At 42.5% G+C, this 27,933-nt stretch overlaps 1 protein-coding gene across 1 annotated transcript in view; it reads right to left on the bottom strand.

Annotated features, from left to right (window-relative positions):
• Positions 1 to 27,933, bottom strand: part of ano3 (anoctamin 3) — a 118,225-nt gene that overhangs the window by 38,285 nt on the left and 52,007 nt on the right. The window contains exons 4-6 of the mRNA XM_048607626.1: positions 25,557 to 25,715; positions 11,755 to 11,855; positions 5,735 to 5,866 (exon numbers count right to left, since the gene is read on the bottom strand). Of these exons, the coding sequence (XP_048463583.1) occupies positions 5,735 to 5,866; positions 11,755 to 11,855; positions 25,557 to 25,715 (392 nt within the window). The remainder of the gene's footprint in view (positions 1 to 5,734; positions 5,867 to 11,754; positions 11,856 to 25,556; positions 25,716 to 27,933) is intronic.

The raw sequence follows: 27,933 nt of genomic DNA, 5'->3' as shown, positions 1-27,933 counted from the left end.
GCTGACGTTTCGGGCCTCGACCCATCATCAGAAATTTCTGATGAAGGGTCCAGGCCCGAAACGTCAGCCTTTCTGCTCCTATGATGCTGCTTGGCCTGCTGTGTTCATCTAGCTCTGCACCTTGTTGTCAGCAAATCTCAACAGATGTGTTAATCCCTTTGGGGTAAAATGGGTCAGAGCAACAGGGACTCTCTACAATTAACAGCCAAGAAATCTACTTCCTTCAAAATGCACCTAAATCTAAGATTTCAAACTGCATTTGGAGCAAAATATTTGCATCTGCCTTAGATATCCCCAAATTACAAAAGGCTTGCTGTTATCTCAAACCACTGCTCAGGGGAGTGAAAGCAGATTTGATACCAACTTTCAAAAGGATATCAGAAATATAATTGAAACACGAAGTGTTGAGGGCTTTGGGAAGAGAACAAGGGAGTGGGATTAAGTGAGTGAATCAGATACAATGGGCCAAATGGCCTGGTTCCATGCTATAACAATCCCATGTGTGTCCAGGACCAATTACTCCTGATGCACTCAAATCAGAGCCATGAAATAATTAAAGATTTTGACCAGCAGTACTAGGAGGAAGGGTTGTACAATTCATACTTTGCTGAAATTGGTAATAATCGGATTACAGAAACCACCTCCTTCCCAGCCTGATGGATTCACGTGTTCAGTTCCCTCTTCACTATCACTGTGCATTATTACTGAGTGAAGTTCAGAGAAACCATCATTCACTCTAACCCCTGCATCCCAGTGGTGGAAGAGAACAAGGGAGAACTACAAAATAAATTAATCATTGTTGAATTGTACATGCTGAATTAGTTTGTGTTCTTTTCCAGTGATTTGCGCTTTCCTCTGCAAAGCGGCATTGAGGGAGAAGAAACATTAATTTTGCATTGATTAACTGGAGAGATAAACTGCTGAGGTTTTCCATTGCAAAGTACACTTGCTGGTTCAGGAAGTCTCACTGCTAAATCAAGCATATGTGGATATCGATCAAATAATGCACAGGCTGAGCTATAAATCTTTCCAAGTGAATCAGAGAGCAGATGTTATCCTGACATTAAAAATCGCAGAGCAAAATTATATAAAAAAAAGCGTGGAACAACCACGAAGTGTCCCAAGGGTTGCAACCTTCTCCACAAAGATGTTCAATGAGGGACTGAATGAGTTCGGATGAGACGTCAGGGGAGAAAAGGTTAATGTTTCACTCTCCAGAGGCTGCCAAACCTGCTGAGGGTTTGAGTTTCTTGCTTTTAAATCTTGGATTTCCTGCATTTGTAGTATTTTGTTCTCCCGGTGAAACGGAGGACCTGCCAATTCACACAGTAAAAGGCCCTTCAGTCTCTATTTGACAGTGGCAGGGGAGCTCTTCCTGGGTGTCCCAACAAAAATCCCTCAACCAAGATCACAAAGGAATTAGCTGGTCATTATCACAGTGCCATTTGTGGAAGCGTGCTGTGCTTCCTATATTGAACCAACACACTAAAAAAGTGCTTCACTGACCCCAAAGCACTGCGGGGTTGTTCCCTCCTGGCCACAGAGTCAAAATCCTAGAACATTGACTAACAGCACAGTGACTATTATGGATAGCCACTGAACTGCAGCAGTTTGAGAAGGCTGCTCACAACGCAATATATGCTGGCCTAGTCAACAATACCCACATTACATGCATCAATAAGTGGCACAAGTTTTGTTTTCTTCATTCAATTGATATGGGCCAAATGGGCCAAGGACTGTCAGTTGAAGTTTAATTTAGATAAATTTGAGGTGCTGCATTTTGGAAAGGCAAATCAGGGCAGGACTTGTACACTTGATGAGCATTGATAAACAAACAGACCTTGGAGTGCAGGTTCATAGTTCCTCAAAAGTGGAGTCACAGGTAGACAAGATAATGAAGGTGGCATTTTGGATGCTTGCCTTTATTGGCCAGTGCTTGGAGCATAGGAGTTGGGAGGCTGTACAGGACATTGGTTGGACCACTTTTGGAATACTGTGTGCACTTCTGTTCTCCCTGTTATAGGAAGGATGGATTTTGTGAAACTTGAAAGGGTCCAGAAAAGATTTACAAGGATGCTGCCAGAGTTGGAAGGGGTTGAAATATAGGGAGAGGCTGAATAGGTTGGGGTTATTTTCCCCTAAAGTGTCAGAGGCTGAGAGGTGACCTTGTAGGGATTTATAAAGTCATGAGGGGCAATGGATAGGGTAAATAGACAAAGTCTATTCCAAGTAGAGGAGTCCAAAACTAGAGGGCATAGGTTTAAAAGGTGAAAGAAGATTGAAAAGGATCCTAATGGGCAACTTTTTCCATGCAAAGGGTGGTTTGTGTACGGAATGAGCTGCCAGACAAAGTGGTGGAGGCTGATACAATTACAACATTTAGAAGGCATCTGGATGGATATACGAATAGGAAGGGTTTAGACGGATACGGGCCAAATGCTGGCAAATGGGACTAGATTAATTAAGGATATCTGGTCAGCAAGGACGTGTTGGACTGAAGGGTCTGTTTCCACACTGAACATCTCTATGACTATCATACTGACGTTATAAAGGGTCTTAGTAAGACCACACCTGGAGTACTGTGTAGTTTTGCTCTCCCTACCTAAACAGAGGTTATACTTGCTGTGGAGGAAGTGCAGATGCTCACTAGGCTAACACCAGGGCTGGTAGGACTATCACATTGTTTAATTGAGGTTCAACTGGACCTGTATCCACTACATTTTTGAAGGATGAGAGAGGGAATCGAATTTAAAATTTTATACTTTTCAGAGGATTAGACAGACTATTGGCAGGGAGGGTATTGTCCCAGGTTGGGGAGTCTAGGACCAGGGTTCAGTGTCAAGACATGGGGGTAGGCTATTTAGGACGGAGATGAAGAAACATTTCTTCATTCAGGTGATCAACCTGTGGAATTCACGAACACAGAAGGCTGGGTCAGAGTATACTCAAAAGAAGGATTCCTTCCCCACCCCCACCCAACGCCAACAAGATTAGTGGCTGCAAGGTGTATGGTGAGCAAGATGGAATGTGGCTTTGAGAAACAGATTGTCACAATCATATTAAATGGCAGAGTAGTCACAAAGGGCTGAATGGCCTACTCCTACTCCTGCTCTGGGTTTCTGTGGCTTACCTATTTGTATAGGTTCTTGGCAAAACAATGCTTTAGAGCTCTCGCTGTTGTTAGCCATTTACATTTGTTAATCCTCAACTCCCTCTCTGGTGTTCCCATACTTTCCTAGTCCTTCACCCTGTCGATTAGGAAGTTTCAGCTCTTCAACACATCTGGTCTCCGTCTGCAAAATCACTCCATAAATTCTGTGAATTTTAGAAGGATAGGCAGCAATTGTGTAGTGACAGAAGATTTAAAAGGGTCTGGACAGGTAGACATTGAACAATTGCTTCCTCTGGCCGAGCAATCTAAAAAAGGCAGGGGCACATTCTAATCCTAAACCTAATCAGAGGATAAAAAGGGACCAATTGTTTAGGACCAAGGTGAGAAATTGCTTTCTTCGAAATGCTTAGGCATTTTGGGAATTCCCTACCCTGGAGATTTGTGGAGCCTCCATTGTTGAACATATTTAAAGGCCAAGAGATTTTTTTGGTTTCTCAGGGAATATGGAGAATGGCTTCAACACCACGCTCCTACCCAATGAGCAGCCATAGTTACAGTGAATGATGCAGCAGGTTCAACAGGCCAAATGATCTACTCCTGTTCCTGTCTCTTGTATTTAGGTGACTTTCCAAACTGAAAAAAAAAGATACAGTTGGAATTGAGACTGAAACAGACATTTCTGTGGAAATCATGTACATGAGGAACCTGCCAAGAGAATTACCCACACTGGGGCCCAAACATGCTGGTCAAGTCCACAGATAGGAGACTAAAGTTCTGTTCTGGGACTACGCCTGATTTGGGTCTGCATGTGACGCTCTACTCCAGCAATTCTAGGGCTTTAACTGCAATGGCTTCATTTAAGTCCCATCATTCAACCTCCCCAAATCACTGAGTGGGCACACAGGGCAAAATTAGATGAAAATTTCACTAACCATTGGCTGCAAGCAATTTAAAGTGTTTCCTGATAAGAAAACAAAATAATCAAGAAGAATTTAGTTAAAAGAGTTGGATAGAAATTGATGTGGGGAAAAGGCAGGAGATGGCACTTGGTAATAGAACCAGTGCAGGCACAATTGGCTGAATGGCTTCCAATGATAGTTCACAAGACACAAAAGGATAAGTCCAATGGTGTACATGTCAACAGGTCAATGTGGAGATGGTCACAGATTTAGGATGGAAGTTTTTTCTTTTTCTTAAAAAAAAAAACAAATCAAAAATCAACTCCTTCAATGTTCACTCAGCTATCCTGTTTTTATTTTAAAATGGTGTCTTTCAGATTAGAGTCGCATTGGCAAGACTCCATTTGTAATTTCTCCAGTTGTCCAAGAACATGTGGTGAGCTGCCTTCTTATAACCCACTGTAGTGAGCACACTCGAACATGCTGTTAAGGAGGCAGTTCCAGGATTCTGACTGAGTGACAGTGAAGGAACGGTGATACATTTCCAAGTCAGAATGGCAAGTAGCTTGGAGGGGAACTTGCAGCTCGTGGTGTTCCTGTATCTTTAATCATTTGTCTTGGATTTGGAAAGAGCCTTGGTTAGTTTTTGTAGTGCATCTTCTAGATGGTGTTCACTGCTGCTACGGAGCATCATTGAGAGAAGTGAACATCAAGTGTTGGATGTGGTACCAAATGGGTTGCTTTGTCTTGGATGGTGTTGAGCTTCTTGTAAAAATTGTTGCAGCCTGTGTGAGTGCAGCAAGTGGAGAGTATACCATCACACATCCTACTTGTAGGAGACAGGCTTTTGGAGATGAAGAGGTCAGTTTCTGGTCACAGAATTTCCAGATTCTAGCCAGCTCCTCTAGCATGTGTGTAGCTGGCTCATTTAAGTTGATGGTGAGGGGATTTGGTGAAGGTGATGCTATTGCATGTCAAAGAGAGATGGCTAGTTTCTCAGGTTGGAGAGGATTACTACCTGGCACTTGTTGGGTGCAAAACGTTAGTTGCCGCTAAATCAGCCCTAGTCCAAATGTTGTAAAGGTTTTCCGTGCATGAAGGCAGAGACTGCTTCTTCATCTGAGAAATTACAAACCTCCAGCTGAAGTACTGGATCTCCATGCTGAAATAAGGCTTGTCGAGATGTTCAGCTTACAGCATTGAGACTACACTTAGCAATGCTGCACCATTCAGAGAAAAAAAGAAATCCAAAATAACATGGTTAAGAATCCTGGACAAAGGGCTATAACCCAAAACAAAGATAGGATGTAGAGGTATTAATCACGAAGTAGTTCTTCATACAAAGTAGAAATGTGAAATTCCCTCACTCTGAAATGCCATTACTATTGTCACTTATAATCCTGCATTTCCAAAGTCCCTCTGTTATCCAATGGAGTGTAAATGATCAAACCTGAAAACTATTGTGTTACTGCATCCAAGGCATTGATACAAGTAAATCAGAAAGACTGGTGGATGGGGCTTATTAGCAATTTAAAAATAATCTTCCTCTTGATGGCAGAGGGATTGCCCAAGGTATAACGCAACCACTTTGCTGTTGTCTTTACAATCAAGGATGTCCTCAATACCTGGAAAATTGCTCCCATAGCAGAAGAACTGAACACAGGAACGTTCAATCTGTTTTTCTGTGATGCTTTGAGCTGTGACACAGGAGGGCAATACTTACTGATGAATCCTCTGCTGGCTGAAAGGAGCCGTGTAGCAGTCTGTGTCCTCCAGATCCGGTAACGTATCCTTGTCCAACTTCATAGGTTTCCTTGGCAACCATCCTCGGAACCTGCTCAAGCTTTTCTCCATCCTGTTAGACGAACACACAAAGTTATTCATGGTCTACTCTTAATGCTTAAACCTCATGGGGATCAGATACAAAAAAAAGTCAATTGTTGCAAATGCAAGTTTGTGCTTCAAATTTTAAAAAAAGAGCAAAATAAGGTGTCAGTCTGATTTGTAACTGATCAGAGTATTTGCACAGAGCAGTTAATCTCTAGCTGACCCAAGTCAGCATAATTACACACTGTGGCCTTAAAGAGGAATAAAAATCTTTCACCCAGAATACAACTTAGCAGCTGAATAATACATCATGCATTAACATATTAGTTCAGACTTTCTGGAAGCATGCAGCCAGGAACTCATTGCAACTTTAAATGTACCCAAAGATCCACTGATTCTTCGCATTAAGTAACACTAATGCTTGCATTGCATGGTACCTTCCTGAGGTTTTGATAGTGCTTTGCCATTCTCCTTGCCAAGGAGCTTTCAGATCCCCAAAAACCCACTTTTTCTTTTTGAAAAGGTCGATGGCATCTGTGAACTTGCTGAATTAACACTGTGATCATATGGCCACTTTAGACTGATTGAAATGGATGGTGGGAGCTGTTTGTTATTGGGTTGAGTCAAACAAACAATCACACCAATATCCCTAACAAAGGCAATCTCATCACATTTGAGAGAGCTTACTGTGTGCAGATTGGCTGCCACGTTTCCTAAGTTAAAACAGTGACTACACTTCATTGGCTTTTATCAGTTTTGGGACATCTTGAGACTGCAAAGATAGTATACAAATGCAAGGTTAGTTTTGCATGTTTCACATTCTCAAATCAAATCCACTGCATTAGTTGCAATCAAATAAAAAATTAAGTTTACCTGATTTACAGTTAGTTAGACTTGCTGCCCACATATAAAGTCATTTCCACAATATGTTTGACATCAGTAAAATGCTATCAGATTACCTGACTTGTGGTACAACCTCAAAAGGGGCAATGATATAGAGTGTTTAAGAGTTATTCCTATTGTGAAAATGCAACATTTTGCTGGCATCTCTCTATTGCCAAGTGTAAACCATTACAAGCAGTTCCTAAAAATTAACCTAGCAATTGCTTCTGGAACTTCCAGAACTTCTTGATCCCTGAAGTGTGAGGTGATTCATTTTGGAAGGAAAAACTTGAAAGCAGAATACAGGGTTAACGGAAAGATTCTTGGCGGTGTGGAGGAGCAGAGGGATCTTGGGGTTCATGTCCACAGTTCCCTCAAAGCTGCCACCCAGGTGGATAGAGTTGTTAAGGCAGCATATGGTGTGTTAGCTTTCATTAATAGAGGGATCGAGTTCAAGAGCCGTGAAGTTATGCTCCAGCTATACAAAAGCCTGGTTCGGCCACATCTGGAGTATTGTGCCCAATTCTGGTCACCTCATCACAGGAAAGATTTGGAAGCGTTGGAAAACGTGCAGAGGAAATTTACCAGGATGTTGCCTGGAATGGAGGGAAGGTGTTACGAGGAAGGGTTGACAAAGCTCGGGCTTTTCTCTTTAGAACAACGAAGGATTAGAGGTGTACAAAATGATCAGAGGTATAGATAGGGTAGACAGCCAGAGACTTTTTCCTAGGGTGGAGTAGCTGTTAAGAGGGGGCATAGTTTTAAAGTGAGTGGAGGTAGATATAGGCAAGATGTCAGAGGTAGGTTCTTTACTCAGAGTGGTAGGGGGCATGGAATGCATTGCCAGAGAGGGTAGTGGAGTCAGCCTCATTTGGGGCATTTAAGCGGCTATTAGACAAGCATATGGATGATAGTATAAGGTAGGGGTGGAGGCTAGATAGACCTTAGGATTAGGGTAAATGTTCGGCACAACCTCGTGGGCCAAAAGGCATGTTCTGTGTTCTACTTGACAATGCCTCTGCCTCATTAACAGGGACAGTGAGGCTAACTTTTCCTCACCCCCATTCTTGGTCCATGATTTCCACCAGTCAGGTTCAGATTTAAAATAGATAAACCTGGATGAGGAACAGACCTAGGTTTTAACAGACTCGACACTTTTCAGCGGCCTCAAATATTGACTGGATTTTATTTATTCATGGGTTGTGGGCATCGCTGGCTGGGTCAACATTTGCTATCCCAAGTTGCCCTCAAGAAGATTACATGGAACTGCCTCCTTGAACCACTGTAGTCTGTGGGTCTCCCTGTGCCCACAGTGTCATTAAGTGGGAAGGGAGTTTAATAGATTTTGACCCAGCTGCACTGAAGGAACAGCAATGTACTTTCCAGGTCAGGATAGTTCCTTGGTGAAGAACTTGCAGCTGGTAATATAGCTACCAGACTAGCCCTTCTAGACGGCACTGGTCATGGGTTTGGAAGCTGCTGCCTAAGGAGACTTAGTGAATTTCTGCAATGTAGCTCACAGACAGTACACACTGCTGCTCCTGTGCAATGGTAATGGGAGGGAATGAATATTTGTGAATGTGGTGCAATTAAACGGGCTTTAATCCAAGACTGAAATTAAAAAAAAGTTGAAAGGTTTTCAAAGTGGAACTTTCAAGAATTGCTCAACATTATTACCTTGATAGACATGTTAAATGACTTTAGTTACTGAATGGGGAGAATCTGGAACTCATTGCCTGCAAAAAAGTAATAAATGCAAAAACTCTCATATCATTTTAATATTTCAATACGTACTTGCAGTGCCAGGGTATACAAGGCTATGGGCCAAGTGCTGGAAGATTGGATCAGAATAGTTAGATTATTTTTGGCTGGTACAAACATCATGGGCTGAAGGGCTTTTTTCTATGCTGTAGATCTAGTCATAATACCTTGACTATAAAGGGGAGACAGTAGCGTAGTGGTAACATTACAGGGCTAGTATTCTAGAGGCGGAGGCCAATGCTCCTGTGGCAGATGGTGGGACCAGAATTCAGTAAAATTGAAACTACAGAGCTAAAGTAACCAGAGGGTAATTAGAGCTGGCCTCACCAGCAAAACCCACATTTCTTGAACAAATTTGAAATAAAAAGAAGTTACATCTTCTGCTCCCAGTTCTTCAGTGCAGCATATTCTAGTAAATTACTGAACAAGACTTTGCTCAAATTCACCAGTGTTGGTTACAGGAGGGATGTGGGGGCTTTGGAGAGGGTGCAGAACAGGTTTACCACGATGCTGCCTGGATTAGAGGAAGTGAGCTATAAAGGAGAGGCTCGAAAAAAAACTAGGGTCGGTTTTCTCTGGAGCAGTGGAGAGCCTTGACAGAAGTCTAAAATTATGAGATGCATAGATAGGGTTGACGGTCAGAATCCTTCCCCCTCCCCACCCCCACCAAGAGCTGAAATGTCTAACACTAGGGGGCATGCATTTAAGGTGCAGGGGCGTTCAAAGGTGATAGGAGAGAAGCTAGTTTTTTAAAAAATCACACACAGTGGTAGATGTCTGGAAAGCACCATTAGGTGTGGTGGTGGAAGTAGACACAATAGGGGAATTTAAAGGGACTTTTAGATAAGCACATGAACATGCAAAGAGGGGGGTGTGGAGCAAAGCCTCTCTGCTCCTATGATGCTGCTTGGCCTGCTGTGTTCATCCAGCCCTGCACCTTGTTGTCTCGGATTCTCCAGCATCTGCAGTTCCTACTATCTCTGATTCCAGTTTAAATCTGGCATCAGGTTTGGCCCAACATTGTGGGCTGAAGGGCCCATTCCTGTGCTAGTTCTACATTTGATGTTCTACATACAGTGTCAGAACGTTTAATGAATGCTCCAAGTCACTATTTCCAGGTTCCAGGAAATACTGGGGTTTAGAGCATCTGTCTAAAACAGGGTCTCCAACAACCCAACCATCAGTGTCACCCCACAGACAGTTGCTATATGTAATTTACAATACACTTTTTAAAAAAGGATAGTTAAAACATCAGAGCTCATCAGCTCAACCACAAAGAACAAAGCTGACCTCTGGAATTTAAATTTGTTTTGATCATAATTTCCCAATGTAAGAAAACTGGCGAGAGTCTGCTTCAAATGGTTGGCAGCTCAGTCCTATACCCAATGCTGTTCTTACAGACTGGAAGGAGGGGTTTGGGCTCAATGAGGGGCTGTTCATTTCGGATTGAAATTTCTGCTCAGTCAAAGGGTTATATCGCAGGGGTTTATGGATGGTCTGTCCTGCAGAATATTCAGATGGAGGTTCAGGCGGTTTGGGAGGCTCAGGAAAGGAGGAATGTAGGGACAGGGAAAGAAAATACTAATGAAGTAGAGGTCCAGTCATGATCAGGTTGAAAAGCAGAGCAAGTCGTGAACTATAAAGGTGATCTACGCCAGCTCATATCTCATTCCCTTATACAGCTTGCTCCTACTCAAAAACCCTTCGCCAAGTGTTACTTTGCACAAGGTGCATTTTGCAAGTCACACAAGTTTTTTGATACAAGCAATGGCAGGCATTGGCATTACCTCCAGTTGAAGAAACATTTTCTAGACCAATGTTAGTATTATGGGATGAGCAGCCAGTGTTGGCCATTCAGCCCCTCAAGCCTGCTCTGCCATTCAATAAGATCATGCTGACCTAATTGTAAACCTCAAAGTTCTGTTCAACCTATCACCTATAGCCTTTCACTCCATTGCTTGCCAAGAATCTATTCACCTCTGCCGTCAAAAAATTACAAGAACTCTGCTTCCACCAACATTGAGGTGAGCCTCAAAGACTCTGGTCCGAATATTTTTGGCTGTTTTAAATAGACAACCTCTGATTTTTAAAACCGTGACCCTAGTTCTGACAGTGTAGAGGACAGAAGCACACACACAGTCAGTTACAGTTAAGGCAGATTAGAGTTCAAGCAATGCTCAGACACACCAACCTGCTCATGAACTTGTATCGCCGCTGCAGGTAATAGATTTTTCTCCTGGAAGAACAGCAAAAATGAAGCCAGTCGAGAAGAAAACCCGTCGTCAGTTACAGTATGAACTATCAAGGAAGGAAAGGGAGATTGAAGATATAAGCCTGCAAGAGGTAGGAGAAAAAACTAAAAGGAGAGATTAAGAGAGAGATCAATCACAGAATATAATTCAAAAAAGACAAAGTGAGGAAGTCAAACCATCTTTTTAAGAAAGTTTTTTTTTGAAAAAGAACAGGCTGATTCTATAAATCAGAGAGAGAGATTTGGACACACTTTCTACAGAGAGGAGTATTTTCTAACAAGCATGTAGCTGAGGCTTTTAAGCACAGTACAGGAAGTTACAGGGCAATGGGAATGAGCAGGTCAGTAGGATTAGACTTGGATTGGATACAAGCAACAGCAGGCTTAGATAGGATGGTCCAAATGATCTCGCTCTGTGTCCTCCGTTTATTTTGTGAATCAATGATTTCAGAACAGGAGGATGCCATTCTGCCCATCCTGCCGGTGCATTGTGTTCTGGTTTATCATTTAGGCAACTGCACCCTTCATCCTAGGAATACAGCATCAACTCCATGATAATTCCTCAATATTGAAGATTTCAATTGCTCTTAGACCCTCTAATATGATTGAGACTGTATTGATTTAATTGGTTAGTTAATGGATATTTCTGCCTTGCTTCCAAACAAAAGCACTTAATGTTCTAGGAATATAAATCAGAACTGGATATCGAAGAGATGATGTAATCTGTTTTCCAGATTCCAATTTCTCATGGTGGGACACTGCCAAGATCTTCAACTTCAACAAACAAGGGAAACATTGCAAAACATTGGTGCAAGAAAAGAAACAAACTTTCAACAAGATAAACAAAGTCGATACTTGGTTTGTAAACTCTTTCCTAAAAAGGTTAGCTACCCCCAACTGATGTCAACAGACCTGTGTATCTCCAGCATTGAGCAAACAATCCTGTTTTACACAGACCCAACAAAAAAATGCAATCAAAAATCACCAAGATCATTCAAGGAAAAGTAGCATTTTGTATTTACCTGAAAGGCATCCGTACATTCATTAACTCTGCATATCTACAAAGAACTTCCCATGGGGCATGTAACTTCACAAATATGATATCACTATTGGTTAGTGATGACTGAAAAATAAACAAGTGCTTTATATTAATACAAACAATTTTTTTTAAACAGTTTTTAATTAAAAGATATTCACAGGATGTAGGCTTCGAAAGATGTACAGCCAGCAAACAGACCCTTTGATCCAACAAGTCCATGCCGACCAGATACCCTAAATTAATCTAGTCCATTTACCAGTATTTCGCCCATATCCCTCTAAACCCTTCCTATTCATTTACCCATCCAGATGGCTTTTAAATATTGCAATTGTACCAGCCTCCTCCACTTCCTCTGGTAGTTCATTCCATACACATACCGCACCCTCTGTGTGGGAAAAAGTAGCCCCCTAGGTGCCTTTTAAATCTTTCCCCCCTCAAACCTATGCATACTAGTTTTGGACTCCCCCATGCCAGGAAAAGACCTTGTCTATTTACTCTATCCATGCCCCTCATGATTTTACAAATGTCTACAAGGTCACTTCTCAGCCTCTGACACTCTAGGGAAAATAACCCCAACCTATTCAGCCTCTCCCCATGGCTCAAACCCTCCAACCCTGGCAGCATCCTTGTAAATCTTGTCTGAACCTTTTCAAGTTTCACAACACCTTTCCTAGAGCAGGGAGACCAGAATTGAATGCATTATTCCAAAAGTGGCCTAATGTCCTGTACAGCTGCAACATGACCTCCTAAATCCCATACTCAATGCACTGACCAACAAAGGCAAGCATCCCAAATACCTCCTTCACTACCCTATCTACCTGCGACTCCACTTTCAAGGAACTGTGAACTTGCACTTCAAGGTCTCCTTGTTCAGCAACACTCCCCAGGACCTTATCATTAAGTATACAAGTCCTGCCCTGATTTGTCTTTCCAAAATGCAGCACCTCACATTCATCTAAATTAAACTCCATTTACCACTCCTCGGCCTATCTGATCAAGGTCCCATTGGACTCTGATGCAATCATTTTTGCCATCCACTACACCAGCAGTACATTCACATCCAAATTATTTATACAAGTGACAAAAAGCAGCGGACCCAGCAGCAACCCTTGTGGCACACCGTTGGTCACAGGTCTCCAGTCCAAATTGTGTCAATCTGGAATGCATGGCCCATCTGCAATACTGGCAGCAACCACTAACAAAGCTCTGGCGCTGCTGCAGCTCTCAGAGCTGCTGGCCTCCGATTAGCACTGCACCCCACCCACGCCCCTTCAAATTAATGCTGCCTGTGGTTTTATTGCCACTGGACAGATTTTGTTTATTCACTCATCAGTCCCTGACTGAATTTTTATTTGGGGTCTGGGATCAAACAGTCTGCACCCCTGTCATTTTTCAACTCACTAGTTTAGTAACGTGCACCACCACAGCTTCTATCACTCTTTTACAAATGCTTTTTATTCCTTGCAAGAATGATTTTCTCATCAATAAAACCAGTTATCAATGATGGATTGGAGAAGGTGGGACTGCTTTCGTTGTTGGGAGGGGGTGTGGGGGAAAGAAGAGGGGGAAGGCAGCAACTGGGACACTAATCCCATGTAATAACAATACATTACTACTAGGCTACCATCTCTGCTCAAGACGAGGCGAGCAAAAGTATCCCACTGTCTGTACTTTAAACAAACAATACACTTTAAAGTGCAGAGGGGTTGAGAACAAGTGTCAAAAACAGCTAAATTGATAAAGCTGAAGAACTGTTCTTCACCAAAAAAAGATAAAGGACTGAACTGTCCAATGCCATTTTTCCCAACAAGTCTCATTCCACCAATCATTGACTTTACCAGAGAGTAAAACTGATAGAATTTAACTAGTGGTCATAACTGATGCCACCATTAGAACATGAAACGCATCCCCTGTACTAAATGAGCTATTCCTAACACACCCATTCATTAAATTTTAAATTAGGGTTACAGTGCACGTGACTGGTGAGCTGCAGATGTAGATAGCCACAAAGAAAACTACATTGCAGCTATAAAGTGACTTGGCCCAATTAATCATTTGGCAATAGAGAGCTTCATTACTGTCAAAATTAGGCTCATTTTGTTGAAGCTTTTTGACTTGCAGTCATCAGGACTATTTGCAAGAAATGTCAAAGTAAAGGGAAAATAGCAATTTGAGTGGAGAATGTGCAGATTGGTTGACAAGTAGATTGATTGGTAGAGAAACTGTCCCTGTTAATGTTAATTGATTGGCAACTGCCAGACTTTGTTAGTTAAAGGCAAGGTCTCAACCAGTCAATCTGTGTTTAAAATTTAAAAAACATTGACAGTTAATTGGCATCACAGGGTGCAGTTCCCAAATTCTAGTTAAGAAATGGAGTCAAAGTGAACAATGAAAATTTCAAAATGGACAGACAGGTGGAGAAATGGGAAGACATGCAAATTAAAAATTTAGTGCACTGAACTCTGAAGACATTAACTTTGCTAAGAAGAACATAGAATATTAAAATTTTGAGGGGGAGTAGTAGTAGTAAAGGGAATTAGATATAACATACACAGATAAGTCAGAGGATCGCAGGACAGGTTTAAAAGGTGAGTAAAGCAGAGTATTTTGGGCTTTAATCAGAAAAAGGCACAGAGCACAAGATCTATGGGCTGTGTTAAACCTTTGTAACATGCTCAATTATCTAAACCACAGTGTTGAGTCCAGTTTTGAGTGTGACACTATTACGAAGAATACAAAGACATTAGAAAAGGGTGCAAAACAGGTTCACAGAAGTGCAGTTTCTCAATCCTGGAGCCAGTTATTTAGGAGGTTGGAGAAGTCGCAACACTCTTCAAGGAGCGAGGTTAATGGGCAGATTATATTGGACAGAGCAAAGAGCGCAAGAGCAAGTGTTCCCAATAGTGGAAGGATTGAGAACTTAAGGATACAAATTTAAAGGTAAAAGAAATAGCACATGCGGAAAGCGAATGGTCAGGATCTAGAATACACAGTACAAGACAAAGGCAGGTTCAGTCAAGGCATTCAAGAGGGAATTAGAATATTAGCTGGAAAAAGGTAAAATTGGCAGGACTACAGCAAAAGCCATGTGAGAAGCACAAAGCGAGGACAGGCATGATGGACTGAATGATCTCCTTTCACATTGCAACCATTTTTATTAGTTTACAAATTTATATCAGGTTGAGTTAAAGGAATTAAAGTTCAATCTAGATTAACTGCTTTATGGATATTTAGACATTCTTTCAAGTGAGAGATGCAGTGATATTCACATCTTCAAGAATTCTAATAAAAATAAAAATGAGAATTAAGAGATCATATTTAAGAAGAACTTGGGCGTCTGCCTCCTAGAGGAAGGTTATCATCTTCACGGAAGTTTAATATCTGTAAATACATGTTAAAATAATTTGATTCACAAATATTTGCCCGGAATTCAGAATCTAAATAATTAGTTTTGGCCACTTACTCTTTTTGATAGAAAAGTTGTCAGTTAAAACCTAACCACAAGACACCAAGAACAATAGATCCTGGTGGAAGAGATAAATCAGTTAGATACAGGCCTGTAAGTGAGAAATAACATCGACTAGTCAAGATTTAATAGTTACATAAATGCCATTCGTCTTCAAAGAAGTTTAACCTGTCAGAAGGTCAAATAGTCTTGAAAATATCTAGAGTGTTGGTGATATTTAATGAATTTAAAGATAATTTCCCGACTTGAGAGGATAGATTTTTATTTACAAATCAACTTCTAAGTTATTGAAGAATGATTTGAAGCTCAAGATGTAGTCTCTCGGCAGAGCAGGAATCTGCCTGTTTTCAGGGATGAGGGCTGCCCAAAAGGACAGGGGCCAGAGCTTGCTATTAAGACCAGGAATTTCTACAAATGGAAGTCTCTGGAACAGAGTCACCTTGAAGCATGGTATAGGGCTGCAGATTAAATTTGATGAAAAAGTTACAGCACTTGGAATTCTCAGATGATAAAGAATGTGATTAAACATTTGTGGGATGCAATAGCAGGATCTCCATAGAATACATCTTAGTAGCTTGGCTCAGTTGATAATAATTGCATCCCAGGCTCAGATAGACCTTACATTTATTCATTCATGGCACGTGGAGGCTGATCCATCCCTAACTGCCCTCAAAGGTGGTAGTGATAAGCTGCCTTCCTTAACTGTTGAAGATGTTGGGGTGCAGGGACACCCAGTGTTATCAAGGAGGGAGTTCTAGGATTTTGACGCAGCAATACTGAATGAACAACGCTACACTTCCAAGTGAGAATGGCGAGTGGCTTGGATGGGAACTATGCCAATGTACCTGCTGTTACTAAATAAAAACCAAAAAGAACTGCGGATGCTGTAAATCAGGAACAAAAACAAAGTTGCTGGAAAAGCTCAGCAGGTCTGGCAGCATCTGTGAAGGAGAAAACAGAGTTAATGTTTTGGGTCCGGTGACCCTTCCTCAGAACAGTGTTGTTTTCAGCTACCTGCTGTTATTGTCCTTCTAGATGATAGAGGTCACAGAATTTAAAAGACGTGGTCAAAAAAGGCTTACCAACTTGTTGCAGCTCCCCACATAGACACCCTGCCACTGCACACTAGTTGTGAAAGACTGAACATTTTCAAGGTGGTAGATGGGATGCTAGTTAAGTGGGCTGCTTTGTCCGACATGGTGTCAACTGTTTGTGCTATTGAATCTTCACTCACCCAAAACAGGTATTCCATCACATTCCTGCCTTTTGGACGGTGGACAGGTTTGGGGAGTCAGGTGCCAAGTTATTTGCTGCAGAATTTCCAGTTGGGAGCGGCTCTTGTAGCCGCTGTATATTATGGCTGGACAAAGGGAGTGCCATTAGCTCAGTTCACCGCACAGCTCGTATGTAATGCTGGTTTATGGTGATACTCGGGTTAAACCACCAGCGAGCGATCTGTGTCTAGTGAGAGATCAGCCCTGTCATCCTCCGACTATGACAACTTTATAGCTGGTCTCGTTCGCTTTCAATGGGTATGGACATCGGAGGTTTCACCCACAGTAGTGCTGAATAATGTTACGCAGTAGATGGTCTCTCCTGGAGATGGTCGTAACTTCTGCACCGCAAGTGTTTAAGCTACTTGCCACATTCAGTTTTTTGTTAAAACTCTCACTTAATCCCAAAGAAGAATTTACATTTTTGCAAGTGGGAAGTGTTTCTCTTTGCTTGATGCACTAAAGTTGACTGATGCTGCAACCATTTTATGTACAGCAAGATCTCAAATATCAGGGAGACAAGAATTTGCTGAGCTGCGTTTTTATTTTAAGTTGTTTAATGCAGGGACACCTGGCTGCTGTCCTTTCAAATATTACTACCCAACATTTTTATATTTGCCTTAAGGATATCTGCCTGCGATTTCTGTAGCAAGACAGACAAGTGTCCAGTTAATTCCTCATCTCATACGATGGCATCTGACAACGTAGCACCTCCCCAGTCCAAGGCAATCTAGTTCTGGAGTGAGACTTGAAGTCTCGTTGAGTTTCTAGGTTCAACAGCCATTCCCAGACACAACCTGAACCATCTACAAAGGGCAGGGGCAACAGCTATACAGGAACACCACCTACAAGTCATTCCTAGCCGCATGGTGGCTCAGTGGTTAGCAGTGCTGCCTCACAGCACCAGGGGCCCGGGTTCGATTCCACCCTCGGGCACCTGTCTGTGTGGAGTTTGTACATTCTCCCCGTGTCTGTGCGGGTTTCCTTCGGGTGCTCTGCATTCCTCCCACAGTCCAAAGATGTGCATGCTACATGGGTTGGCCATGCTAAATTGCCCGTAGCGTTCAGGGATGTGTAGATTAGGTGGGTTATAGTGGGATGCTTTGAGGTTCGGTGTGGATTTTTTGGGCCAAAGGGCCTGTTTCTACACTAAGGATTCAATGATCTATGATTTGAACTGTACCACCATTCCTCCAGCGTCACTGAGGCAAAATCCTGGAAGTCCCTTCCTGACATCACTGTAGGTATGCTTACACCACGGACTTTAACAGCTCAGGAAAGCGGCTCGACATGGAGGGCAAATCAGGATTGGCAATAAAGACTGACCATACCAAAATGACATTCACCTCCTAACAAGGAATTAAAAATTCAAATCGACTTGGTCGGTTTGATTCTCGACTGAAACCACCCTCCTCCAAAGCACTGGGGGACCTTCAAAATTCTTCCCACACTAAACATTCACATAAAAAAAAAGTAAACATTTAATTCAATAAGCTACAAATTATAGAGTAATCTTTGGCTGAAGCACTGTGCCCTTTGTAGGCAAGGATTTACTACAACAAAACAAAATCACTATCTATTGTGGCACAGTGCTTTGCAGTGATGAAGTGCAGGCAATTAGAGGATGTAGCTTTCACCATTTCACACTCCACTAAAGAGAATTATTAGGAAGAAAAACAACTGTCCATCATTACTCAAGTTACTTTCTCTCATGACTACTTCTCCATTCTTCTAGTCAAGTGGTTAATTAGCTCATTGGGATCAGGCTTGTCACGAACAAGTAGCAAATGGGAGGTGAGAGAAAACGTTTTCATACAATGAGTGGTTCAAGTCTGGAATGTACTGCCTGGTTTAATTGAGGCATTCAAGAAGACAGTGATTTGAATAGAAACCACTTAATGTGCAAGGATTTTGGGAAAGGCAGGAGAATGGGCACCAAGCCCTGACACTCATCTGAGACCTAGTTACAGACACAACGGGCTGAAAAGTCTCCTTTCATATTTATGCAATTTTGAGAGAGTGGGTTTTTCAGCCCATCGGGCTTGTTCTATCTTTAGTACAAATCAGCTGACTGGATTGTAACCTCAAGTGTATATTCCTGGCTACCCATGTTCACCTTTTACACCCCAACCCAGCTGAACAAGAATCTACTTCTGCCTTAAAAACATTCAAGGTCTCTGCTTCTACCACCTTATTCCCCCCCTCAAAGTTCCAAAGATTCACAACCCGCAAACTTGGCCCTCACCTGTTTTAAAAGAGCGATTCCCGATTGTTGGGCAGTGACAGTTTGTTCTAGATTTTCCCCACAAGGAGAAACATTCTCCACATTTGGTCTGTCAAGATCCATCAGGTTCTCACAGGTTTCAGTGAAAGCACCTCATGTGTTTGCAAACTCCAGCAGATTCAAGCCTGGCCCATCTAGCAGTGTAACTCCTAAGGACTGCTGGTCAAGGCCTACTCCAGAGGAGATCCAGCAAATTGTAGTGTTTTTTCAAAACAAAAAGACTCTTACCTCGAGTCAGCAACAAAAAAGTTAATATTTTGAAATGAAGGTACTGATTGTCAAGGTCCTTCAGTTTAAAGTATACAAAGGTGTATTGGACCAATAAGTTTATCGGTTTTCCCTTGGGGGAAATTGCATTGGGACGGCGCGGGAGGTTACAGGTGGTGGATGGGGGAACATCAGGTCAAGGACACACACACACACACACACACACACACACACGTCATTTATCTTTCAGAGGTCAACCCTTTGTCCCCCAGCCACACCTGATTACCCCCAGACTGGAGCACTTGCAGGTCATCCCTTGCTCTGTGCACCCCATACCCACGTTAGCAAGCGGGTTGACATGGCTTCCCATTTGGGGAACTAATAGCTCTCTTGGTTGCTGGTGGAGGTGGGTGATCAGGGAGGTGACAAACCAAGGCCCTTACATGGCCATTAATAGACCACAAAGATTTTAAAATTTCTGCCAAGAAAGTCACCAACGGACCTTCTCATGCAGCATTTTAATTGCAAAAAAGTGGCAAAACGGAGGCATGTTTCCCTCCAGGCTAAACCCTACTATGTCATTGATGACATGAAGTTAAGAAACCAATGTTAAGTTCTAAGTGAGCCAAAGTCACAGCTTGTTTAAAAGATCCTGGGAAAAGACAATGAAAATAGCAGAGCAAATGCAGAAATTTGCTGAAAAGCAAACAATTACAGCTGTGCTAGTTGAACCAACGTGGAGACAGGGGTGACTTTTCACTGGGGTTCGAGTGCCTGAAAGGTTATCGCTGGGGTGAAAAGGTTGAATCTTTTCTTTATGATATCTCTAATAAGACAAGTTCAAAAATGTGTCTGTTTAACAGGTATATTTTTCTTTCAAATTTTATTGGGATCACAAGTTCACGGGCAGTCTCTTGCTAATATGCTCAGTGACTGACCACTATGCTAACAAAATTGCAAACATAAAACATATGGTCTTTAAAACCAGGTTTCATTTAGTGCTCTGACTTATTCGTCATTATTTATGCTCTCAGCTGAAGGTAATTGTTTTGTCCTAGAGATACCAAGGTACATGCAAGTTGAATTTTTGGAACAAATTCAAACCAAGTACAGGGCAGTAGAGGGAGTGCTACACTGTCAAAAGATGCCATCATTCAAGTTGACAATAAAAAGTAAGGGCCCTTCTATCTCATGTGAACAGAAGAGGAGATCACATGACAACATTCTGAAGAACTGTCAGGGTATTCTGAGATTTAAAAACAAAAAAAAAAGGAAGTACTGGGAATCCAAGGTCAGGGAGGGTCTGTGGAGATCAATGATGAAAAGGAAATTGACATTAACTGTCTCTCTCTGCACAGATGTTGCCCGTGTTTTATCAGCATTTTCTGATTTTACTTCAGGGTTCTAATACCTGTATTATTTTGCTTTCACATCAGTAAGGGAGTTCTGCTGTAGTCTCTAATACATTTATTCCTCCAACCACATCACACAAAGTAAAGATGGTCTGGTTATTTCATTGCCAGTTATGGGATGTTGGAGTTCACAATTTAGTTGTTGACATGGCAGATGGTAGCAGGTCTGGAGGGGTATGGAGAAGGCAGCTAAGTTAATGCAAGTTTATCACCTGTTGAAAATCATTACAAATTTCCAAATGCTTTATGAAGTGTCTTTAAACAAAAAAGAAATTAAGTGGGAAGAAAATTGCAGACACATTTATACGTAATACTGCACCGTAGGCAGCATTTTTTTTCCATTATCTGACTGCAGTGGATATATAAGCTTTACCAGCTGTGTGGGGATATAAATATTCTCAGAAGAATTTTTGGAGCGGCGAGAGAGAATGGGATCAGTGTAAAATAGGCTGAAGCTAGTCAGTGACCAAAACTCCAGCCTCTGGAATTGACACTACAGCTTGTAGCATGGTTAGCCGTAAAATTAAAAGTTCTGAATTTACAGAATAGACCACAACACATTTCTTCAGTTCGCATTCACACCCCTCCATCCTTTTCATGCATCTTCTTTTACTTCTTTCCAAACTCATGCTCAATGTCCTTTTAAAAGGATGTTAGTTATTTCTCAATAACCTCGTTTAAAAAAAAAAAGTGTCTATTATCCATTCACAAGATGCACTGCAATAATCTGCCAAGGTTCTTTCAGCAACACCTTACAAACCAATGACTTGTACCATTCAGAAGGATATTAGTTCAGCAGATGCACCAGAACACCACCATCCGCAAGCTTGCCTCCAAGTTACACACCATCCTGATTTGGAAAGATATCATTTCTTCAGTACCTCTGGGCCAAAGTCTTGTAATTCCCCTCCCTAACAGCATCATAGGTCTATATACAGCCCTCAGCCCTCAAGATGGTGGCTCATTACTAATTTACACTTGCAAAGGCATCAGCAATAAATGCCGATGGCACCTGCATCACAAGAGCATGTTTAAGATAAGCAATTTAGGCCAGTCATTCACAGCCTTCCGCATTCAGTTTTCCTCAAAAGAAACAGACCAATCGCAACTAAACAACCCCTCGAACCTGTTTCGCTATCGAATAGAAATCATGGCTCACCTTCCATTTTCCTGTCCACTCTCCACATGCATTGCAAGAAGTCAAAACTCTGTCTATCACCATCTTAAGGGAACTTTATCGTGGACCATCCACAATTCTCCAGAGGCAGAGAATTCCAAACAAACATTCAAAATATTGAGTCCTAACCAATTGACCCAATATTCAGAGTGCGTGCACCCATCTCTCAACTCCCAGAAGGAAACAAGATCACGGAGAGGCAGTTTATGTGGCAGCAGTGTTACTGGGTTAGTAATCCAGAAACCCGGGCTAAATGATCTGGGTTTGAATCTCATCACAGCTGTGGGTGAAATTTGAATTCTACAAAAAGAAATCAGAATTAAAAGCTAACATAATGGTGACCATGAAAACATTGTCAATTGTCACACAAAATAAAACCAACCAACCATCTGGTTCACGAATGTAGTTAAGTCTGACCTATGTGACTCCAGACCCAGAGCAGAGCAATGTGGTCAACTCTCAAAACTCTCTCTGGGCAATAAATGCTCACCTAGCCAATGATGCCCACATCCCATGAACTAAAAAAAAAGTTTCTATATTGTCAAGGCCCTTCAATTAAAAACCGTCATATGGGTTATATGATGCAAAGCCATATATTTTGCTCTCATGTCCAAAAATCAATATTAAATCCCACCCATACACAGAGGAATGATCAGACAGAAGTACGAAAAAGGAGCCATTGAATCCATCTCCCTGGAACATGACAGCAATCTGAGCATCAGCCGATCTCTCATATCAGATGGAACACCAGTGATGCTCATGGGATGACTGACAGATTGTTCTTGGAGGGCTACAGGCTAATTTCATTCCCAACACAGTGTTTGTTACAGGTGCCCACATGAATGTGGAGATGCTGACAATCAACTCAAAGCCATTTGATATGGAGGCAGTTGGCAATGCCCAATGATCCGTTAGGTCAACATGCAGGAGTCTGGCTGGTTTCTGAGAAGCAGAGGTTTCATAGAATCATAGAATCCCTACAGTGTGGAAACAGGCCCTTCGGCCCAACAAGTCCACACTGACCCTAGGAGCATCCCACCCTGACCTGTACTCCTATAACCCACCTAATCTACACATCCCAGACCACTATGGGCAATTTAGCATGGCCAATCCCTCTAGCCTGCACATCTTTGGACTGTGGGAGGAAACCCACACAGACACGGGGAGAATGTGCAAACTCCACACAGACAGTCGCCCAAGGCTGGAACCGAACCCGGGTCTCCGGTGCTGAGAGGCAACAGTGCTGACCACTGAGCTACCGTGCCACCCTATTGGCTTGAATATAAAAATCAATCGTTGTCCTTCAGTTGCAATACTCAGTATGCAGGTGCAACTTGCAATTTGGTCAATTAGTCAAAGCAATTGTTTGCTTACTGATTGCAAAGCACGAATAATCCTCAATGCTGGCACTCGATAAAGAGTTTTGCACACTGCAGAGCGCACTGCTGTTTTTAATAGCTTCTGAGGGGTTCTTGTGGTATTTGCCCAGCTGACCACTATGGTATTTTCCAACACTACTACGTGGTACTGGCTAAAGGTTATTTAATGTAGTTCACTGCCACTACTGCCAAGCTGGAAGAGGACAATCTAGCAACTAGTGGAGGGCATACCACCATATAGAGAGTTATCTACAGAAGAGACATTGTTCTCATAACAAGGAGGCTGAGTACATGGTAGTAATAAGTACTTTCTTCAAAAAAAAAAAAAAACTATTCATTTACAGGATTTGGGTGTCACTGGCCAGGCCAGCATTTATTACCCATCCCTAATTGTCCAGATGGCAATTAAGAGTCAACCACATTACTGTGGGTCTAGAGTGACACGCAAGTCAGACCAGGTAAGGATGGAAGTTTCCTTGCCTCAAGGGCATCAGACCAAATGGGCTTTTCCCAACAATTGACATGGTCATCATTGGGCTCTTAATTCCAGAGATTTTTTTTTTTTTTTTCTTAAAAATATATAAACTGAACTCAAACTCCCAAAAGTCCCCAAAACACTTCCTGGGTCTCTAACAGTCCAATAACAATACCACTAGGCTATCACCTTCCCTACAGATTGTGACAAGAATGCACTGATAATCAAATCCACTTCTCAACGGGTAACACCATCAGTATTATAAAAGGTGTTGATTCAATCACCAAAAATGACCAAATGCTTCTTTGTTTATGCCATGATCTGCAACACGGGAAATTTTGTACCAAGTTTCTCTGATTAACTCAAACATATTAATCAGTGACAAATCTTATTCTCAAAACAAGCAGCAAATATTGGTCAACAATGTTAAAACCATGATCCAAGGTGAAATGATATCCCCTTAACTCCAGACACCGACATACTCAAAATAAAAAGACAACAGTCTCTGTGAAGATGATTTTTAACATGAGCAAAAAAAACCTGAGGGCCAAGAGTCTGGAAACAAAAGACAGAATGTGCTGACTTCTCAGTCTACTGGGTTTTCTGTCTCTGAAAACAAATTGTTGTCAACCATAGATTGATGGAAGATGCTCATCCGATTGAAACCAAATCAATCTGGAACCCAGTCTTTGGAGACGGGTCACAGTCCAACGTTTCAGGTTTCACTGATATACAGAATTTTCAGGAGCTTTTACTGCCGAAAGAATTTCAGGAGAAAGACTTCCAGCTTCCCCTGCACGTACTCCAATGGAGACCTCTTTTCCAATGGGTATGTTCTATTCTGCAGACGTCCTTATACATATAACCTTCAGAATGTCTGTGGCTTTTAAATAGTCTTACTTCTGCACATGACTTCACAATTTTGCAAACATAACCTTTTCTTCATGATGTCCGGACATTGTCTGTGCCTGCAAGGCCTTGTTGCCTTGGATAGATTTTGTTACCCCCCAAGGGAGGTTGATCTTCTCTCAGGACCTATCAAGGAATCCCTTTTATTTCTGCTTCCACTATGGTGAGAATATATTTCTCCAAAGTTAATTCTTTTTGACAGTTAGGAATATGGAAATTTCAATAGGAATTCCAACAATTTGGTCTGAGAGGCAAAAGGGACAGTTTTTTTTTGTTGGAGATAGGAATTCATCTGTTTCAATCAAACCAAAAGCCATTACTGGGCAGCTTCATTTTACAAACCAAGGATTCCTCATACTAGTTTACTTTATAAGAGAACAGAATCAAGCTGCTAAATAAAATTACACACCCCTGTATAACCAGCAAGTGCCTGCACAGTTTAACTTTTCCTTTGAATTGTAATCATTTAAAAAAAAAAGGGGGTTCATTTTCTGAAAGAAAACACTTCAGACTCCATTTTCCAATTTATGATTCAAACTTTGGATTGTGGAAGGAAACCAGAGAACCCAGTGGAAATCCACACGAATGTGGGGAGAAATGTGCCGACTCCACACAGACAGATACAGGGTTGGAGTCAAACCCAGGTCCCTGGTGTCGAGAGGCAGCAGCACAAACCACTGTGCCACCTCTTCAGACAGGGAGTATAAATGATCGTAATGAACTCTTTCCCAACTCCTCTTTCCAAAATAAAGCAATTGAAGCTGGGGTCAATTGAAAAATATGTCAAAACAGAAATATTCAGTGAAGGTATAAAAAGGGTTTTGGAAATAAAGCCAATTGATGGGTCGAGATACAAATCCACCATGTCTAATTAAAGGCAGAACAAGCTCAAGGGGTTGAATGGCCTCCCATTCAAATGGTGCAATTATTTCAATTTGTACGCATCTGTCTAAACTATCAAGACAAAAACACAAAAAAAGTGCCAGCCACCCATGCTCTACCTTACCAACCTCAGGATTGCTATTAAAAAGACGCCATAGATTATATGTAACTTTCACTGCTTAATGTGCAAAAGATCAGGTCAGATGCTCTGGAATCTTCCCAAGCAGCTGGTCAGGCTGCTAAATGCAAACTGATAGTAAGCCAATAACCAGACTTTCCTTCTATTGTCTAAAAAAAAAAAAAAAAAAAATCAGACTTACCTCTTTTTCAATGTTCAGTCCTTCAGCTCTCAAGTTTCTCTCAAACACTTCCCGTTTCTCTGCTTGAGTGTTAGATTTTCTGTAAACAAGGATGTAATCTATCCGGCATTTCCCATCCCTGAAGAACAGGCCATTTCCTTTATTTCTATCTGCAGCTTCCTAAAGAGGAATAAAGCAGATATCCACATAATGCCTTGTAGTGTAGCAGCCATTCAGCCCATTGCTCCTTGAAAACATCTATCCATTTCGGCCTCACTCGCTCACCCTCTCAGCAACCCTACAAATTTCTCCAAGCGTCAGTCCAATTTCCTTTTATAAAGTTACTATTGAATCACGTTTCACTATCCTTTTAGTTAGAACATTCCAGAGAACAACTTGCTAACCTACCCTAAAATCCCACCTCTCTTTTGATCTTTTTAACCAATTACCTTGCTCGTTGATTACCAACCCTTCTGCCAGCTGACAATCACAGGTTTTTCATGATTTTTAAACACCTCTATCAACTCTCCCTGCTAACCTCTCCAAGGAGAGCTCTCAATTGAGCTGAAGTCTCTCATCAACTCTTAGAACATTTCTCGTAAAGCTCCTTGGCATCCTCAATGCATCCACACCCTTTATTGGTGCAATGTACCCCAGATAAAAGGAATGGAAACTAAAATTATTTCATTACTTGTTTATCAAAACTTTGGAAATTTTTAACAGCCGTTAAAAATAGCACAGATGGAGAGAAAAAGTAGTTCCACCAGCAGGCATGCAGATGAAGGGCACAGATATAATCTGTTTGATAAAAGAATTAGGAGGAAGAGAATCAGAGATAGTAGGAACTGCAGATGCTGGAGAATCCGAGACAACAAGGTGCAGGGCTGGATGAACACAGCAGGCCAAGCAGCATCATAGGAGCAGAGAGGCTGACGTTTCGGGCCTAGACCCATCAGAAAAGGGGGAGGGGAAGGGGGTTTTGAAATAAATAGGGAGAGAGTGGGAGGCGGATAGAGGAGAGGAAACAAACAGGTCAAAGAGGTGGGGATGGAGCCAGTAAAGGTGAGTGTAGGTAGGGAGTTAGGAAGGGGATAGGTCAGTCCAGGGAGGACGGACAGGTCAAGGGGGCGGGATGAGGTTAGTCGGTAGGAGATGGAGGTGCGGCTTGAGGTGGGAGGAGGGGATAGGTGGGAGGAAGAACAGGTTAGGGAGGCAGGGACAAGCTGGACTGGTTTTGGGATGCGGTAGGGGGAGGGGAGATTTTGAAGGTTGTGAAATCCACATTGATACCATTGGGCTGCAGGGTTGCCAAGCGAAATATGAGTTGCTGTTCCTGCAACCTTCGGGTGGCATCGTTGTGGTACTGCAGGAGGCCCAGGATGGACATGTCGTCTGAGGAATGGGAGGGGGAGTTGAAATGGTTTGCGACTGGGAGGTGCAGTTGTTTATTGCGAACTGAGCGTAGGTGTTCTGCAAAGCGGTCCCCGAGTCTCCGCTTGGTTTCCCCGATGTAGAGGAAGACACACCGGGCACAGCGGATGCAGTATACCACATTGGCAGGTGTGCAGGTGAACATCTGCTTGATGTGGAAAGTCTTCTTGGGGCCTGGGATGGGGGTAGGTGTAGCACTTCCTGCAGTTGCAGGGAAAAGTGCCGGGTGTGGCGGAGCTGGAGGGGAGTGTGGAGCGGACAAGGGAGTCACAGAGAGAGTTGTCCCTCCGGAAAGCAGATAAGGGTGGGGAGGGAAAGATGTCTTTGGTGGTGGGGTCGGATTGCAGCTGGCGGAAGTGTCGGAGGATGATGCGTTGGATCCGGAGGTTGGTGGGGTGGTACGTGAGGACAAGGGGGATTTTTTTTGGTTCTTATTGCATGGACGGGGTGTGAGGGATGAGGTGCGGGAGACACGGTTGAGGGCGTTCTCGACCACTGAGGAGGGGAAGTTACGGTCCTTGAAAAACGAGGACAACCGAGATGTACGGGAGTGGAATGCCTCATCCTGGGAGCAGATGCGGCGGAGGCGAAGGAATTGGGAATAGGGGATAGCATTTTTGCAGGAAGGTGGGTGGGAGGAGGGGTATTCTAGGTAGCTGTGGGAGTCGGTGGGCTTGAAATGAATATCGGTTTCTAGGTGGTTGCACTATATGGAGACAGAGGTCCAGGAAGGGGAGAGAGGTGTTAGAGATGGTCCAGGTAAACTTAAGGTTGGGGTGGAAGGTGTTAGTGAAGTGTATAAACTGTTCGAGCTCCTCGTGGGAGCACGAGGCGGCGCCGATACAGTCATCAATGTAATGGAGGAAGAGGTGGGGTTTAGGGCTGGTGTAGGTACGGAAGAGGGATTGTTCCACGTAACCTACAAAGAGGCAGGCGTAGCTTGACTGGCTCCTCTGTAGTGAGATTG

The sequence above is a fragment of the Rhincodon typus genome, chromosome 18 (assembly GCF_021869965.1).
Source record: "Rhincodon typus isolate 14 chromosome 18, sRhiTyp1.1, whole genome shotgun sequence".
NCBI lineage: Eukaryota > Metazoa > Chordata > Chondrichthyes > Orectolobiformes > Rhincodontidae > Rhincodon > Rhincodon typus.
Note: the sequence above shows the minus strand (reverse complement) of the source record. Positions and strands in the feature narration are given on the sequence as shown.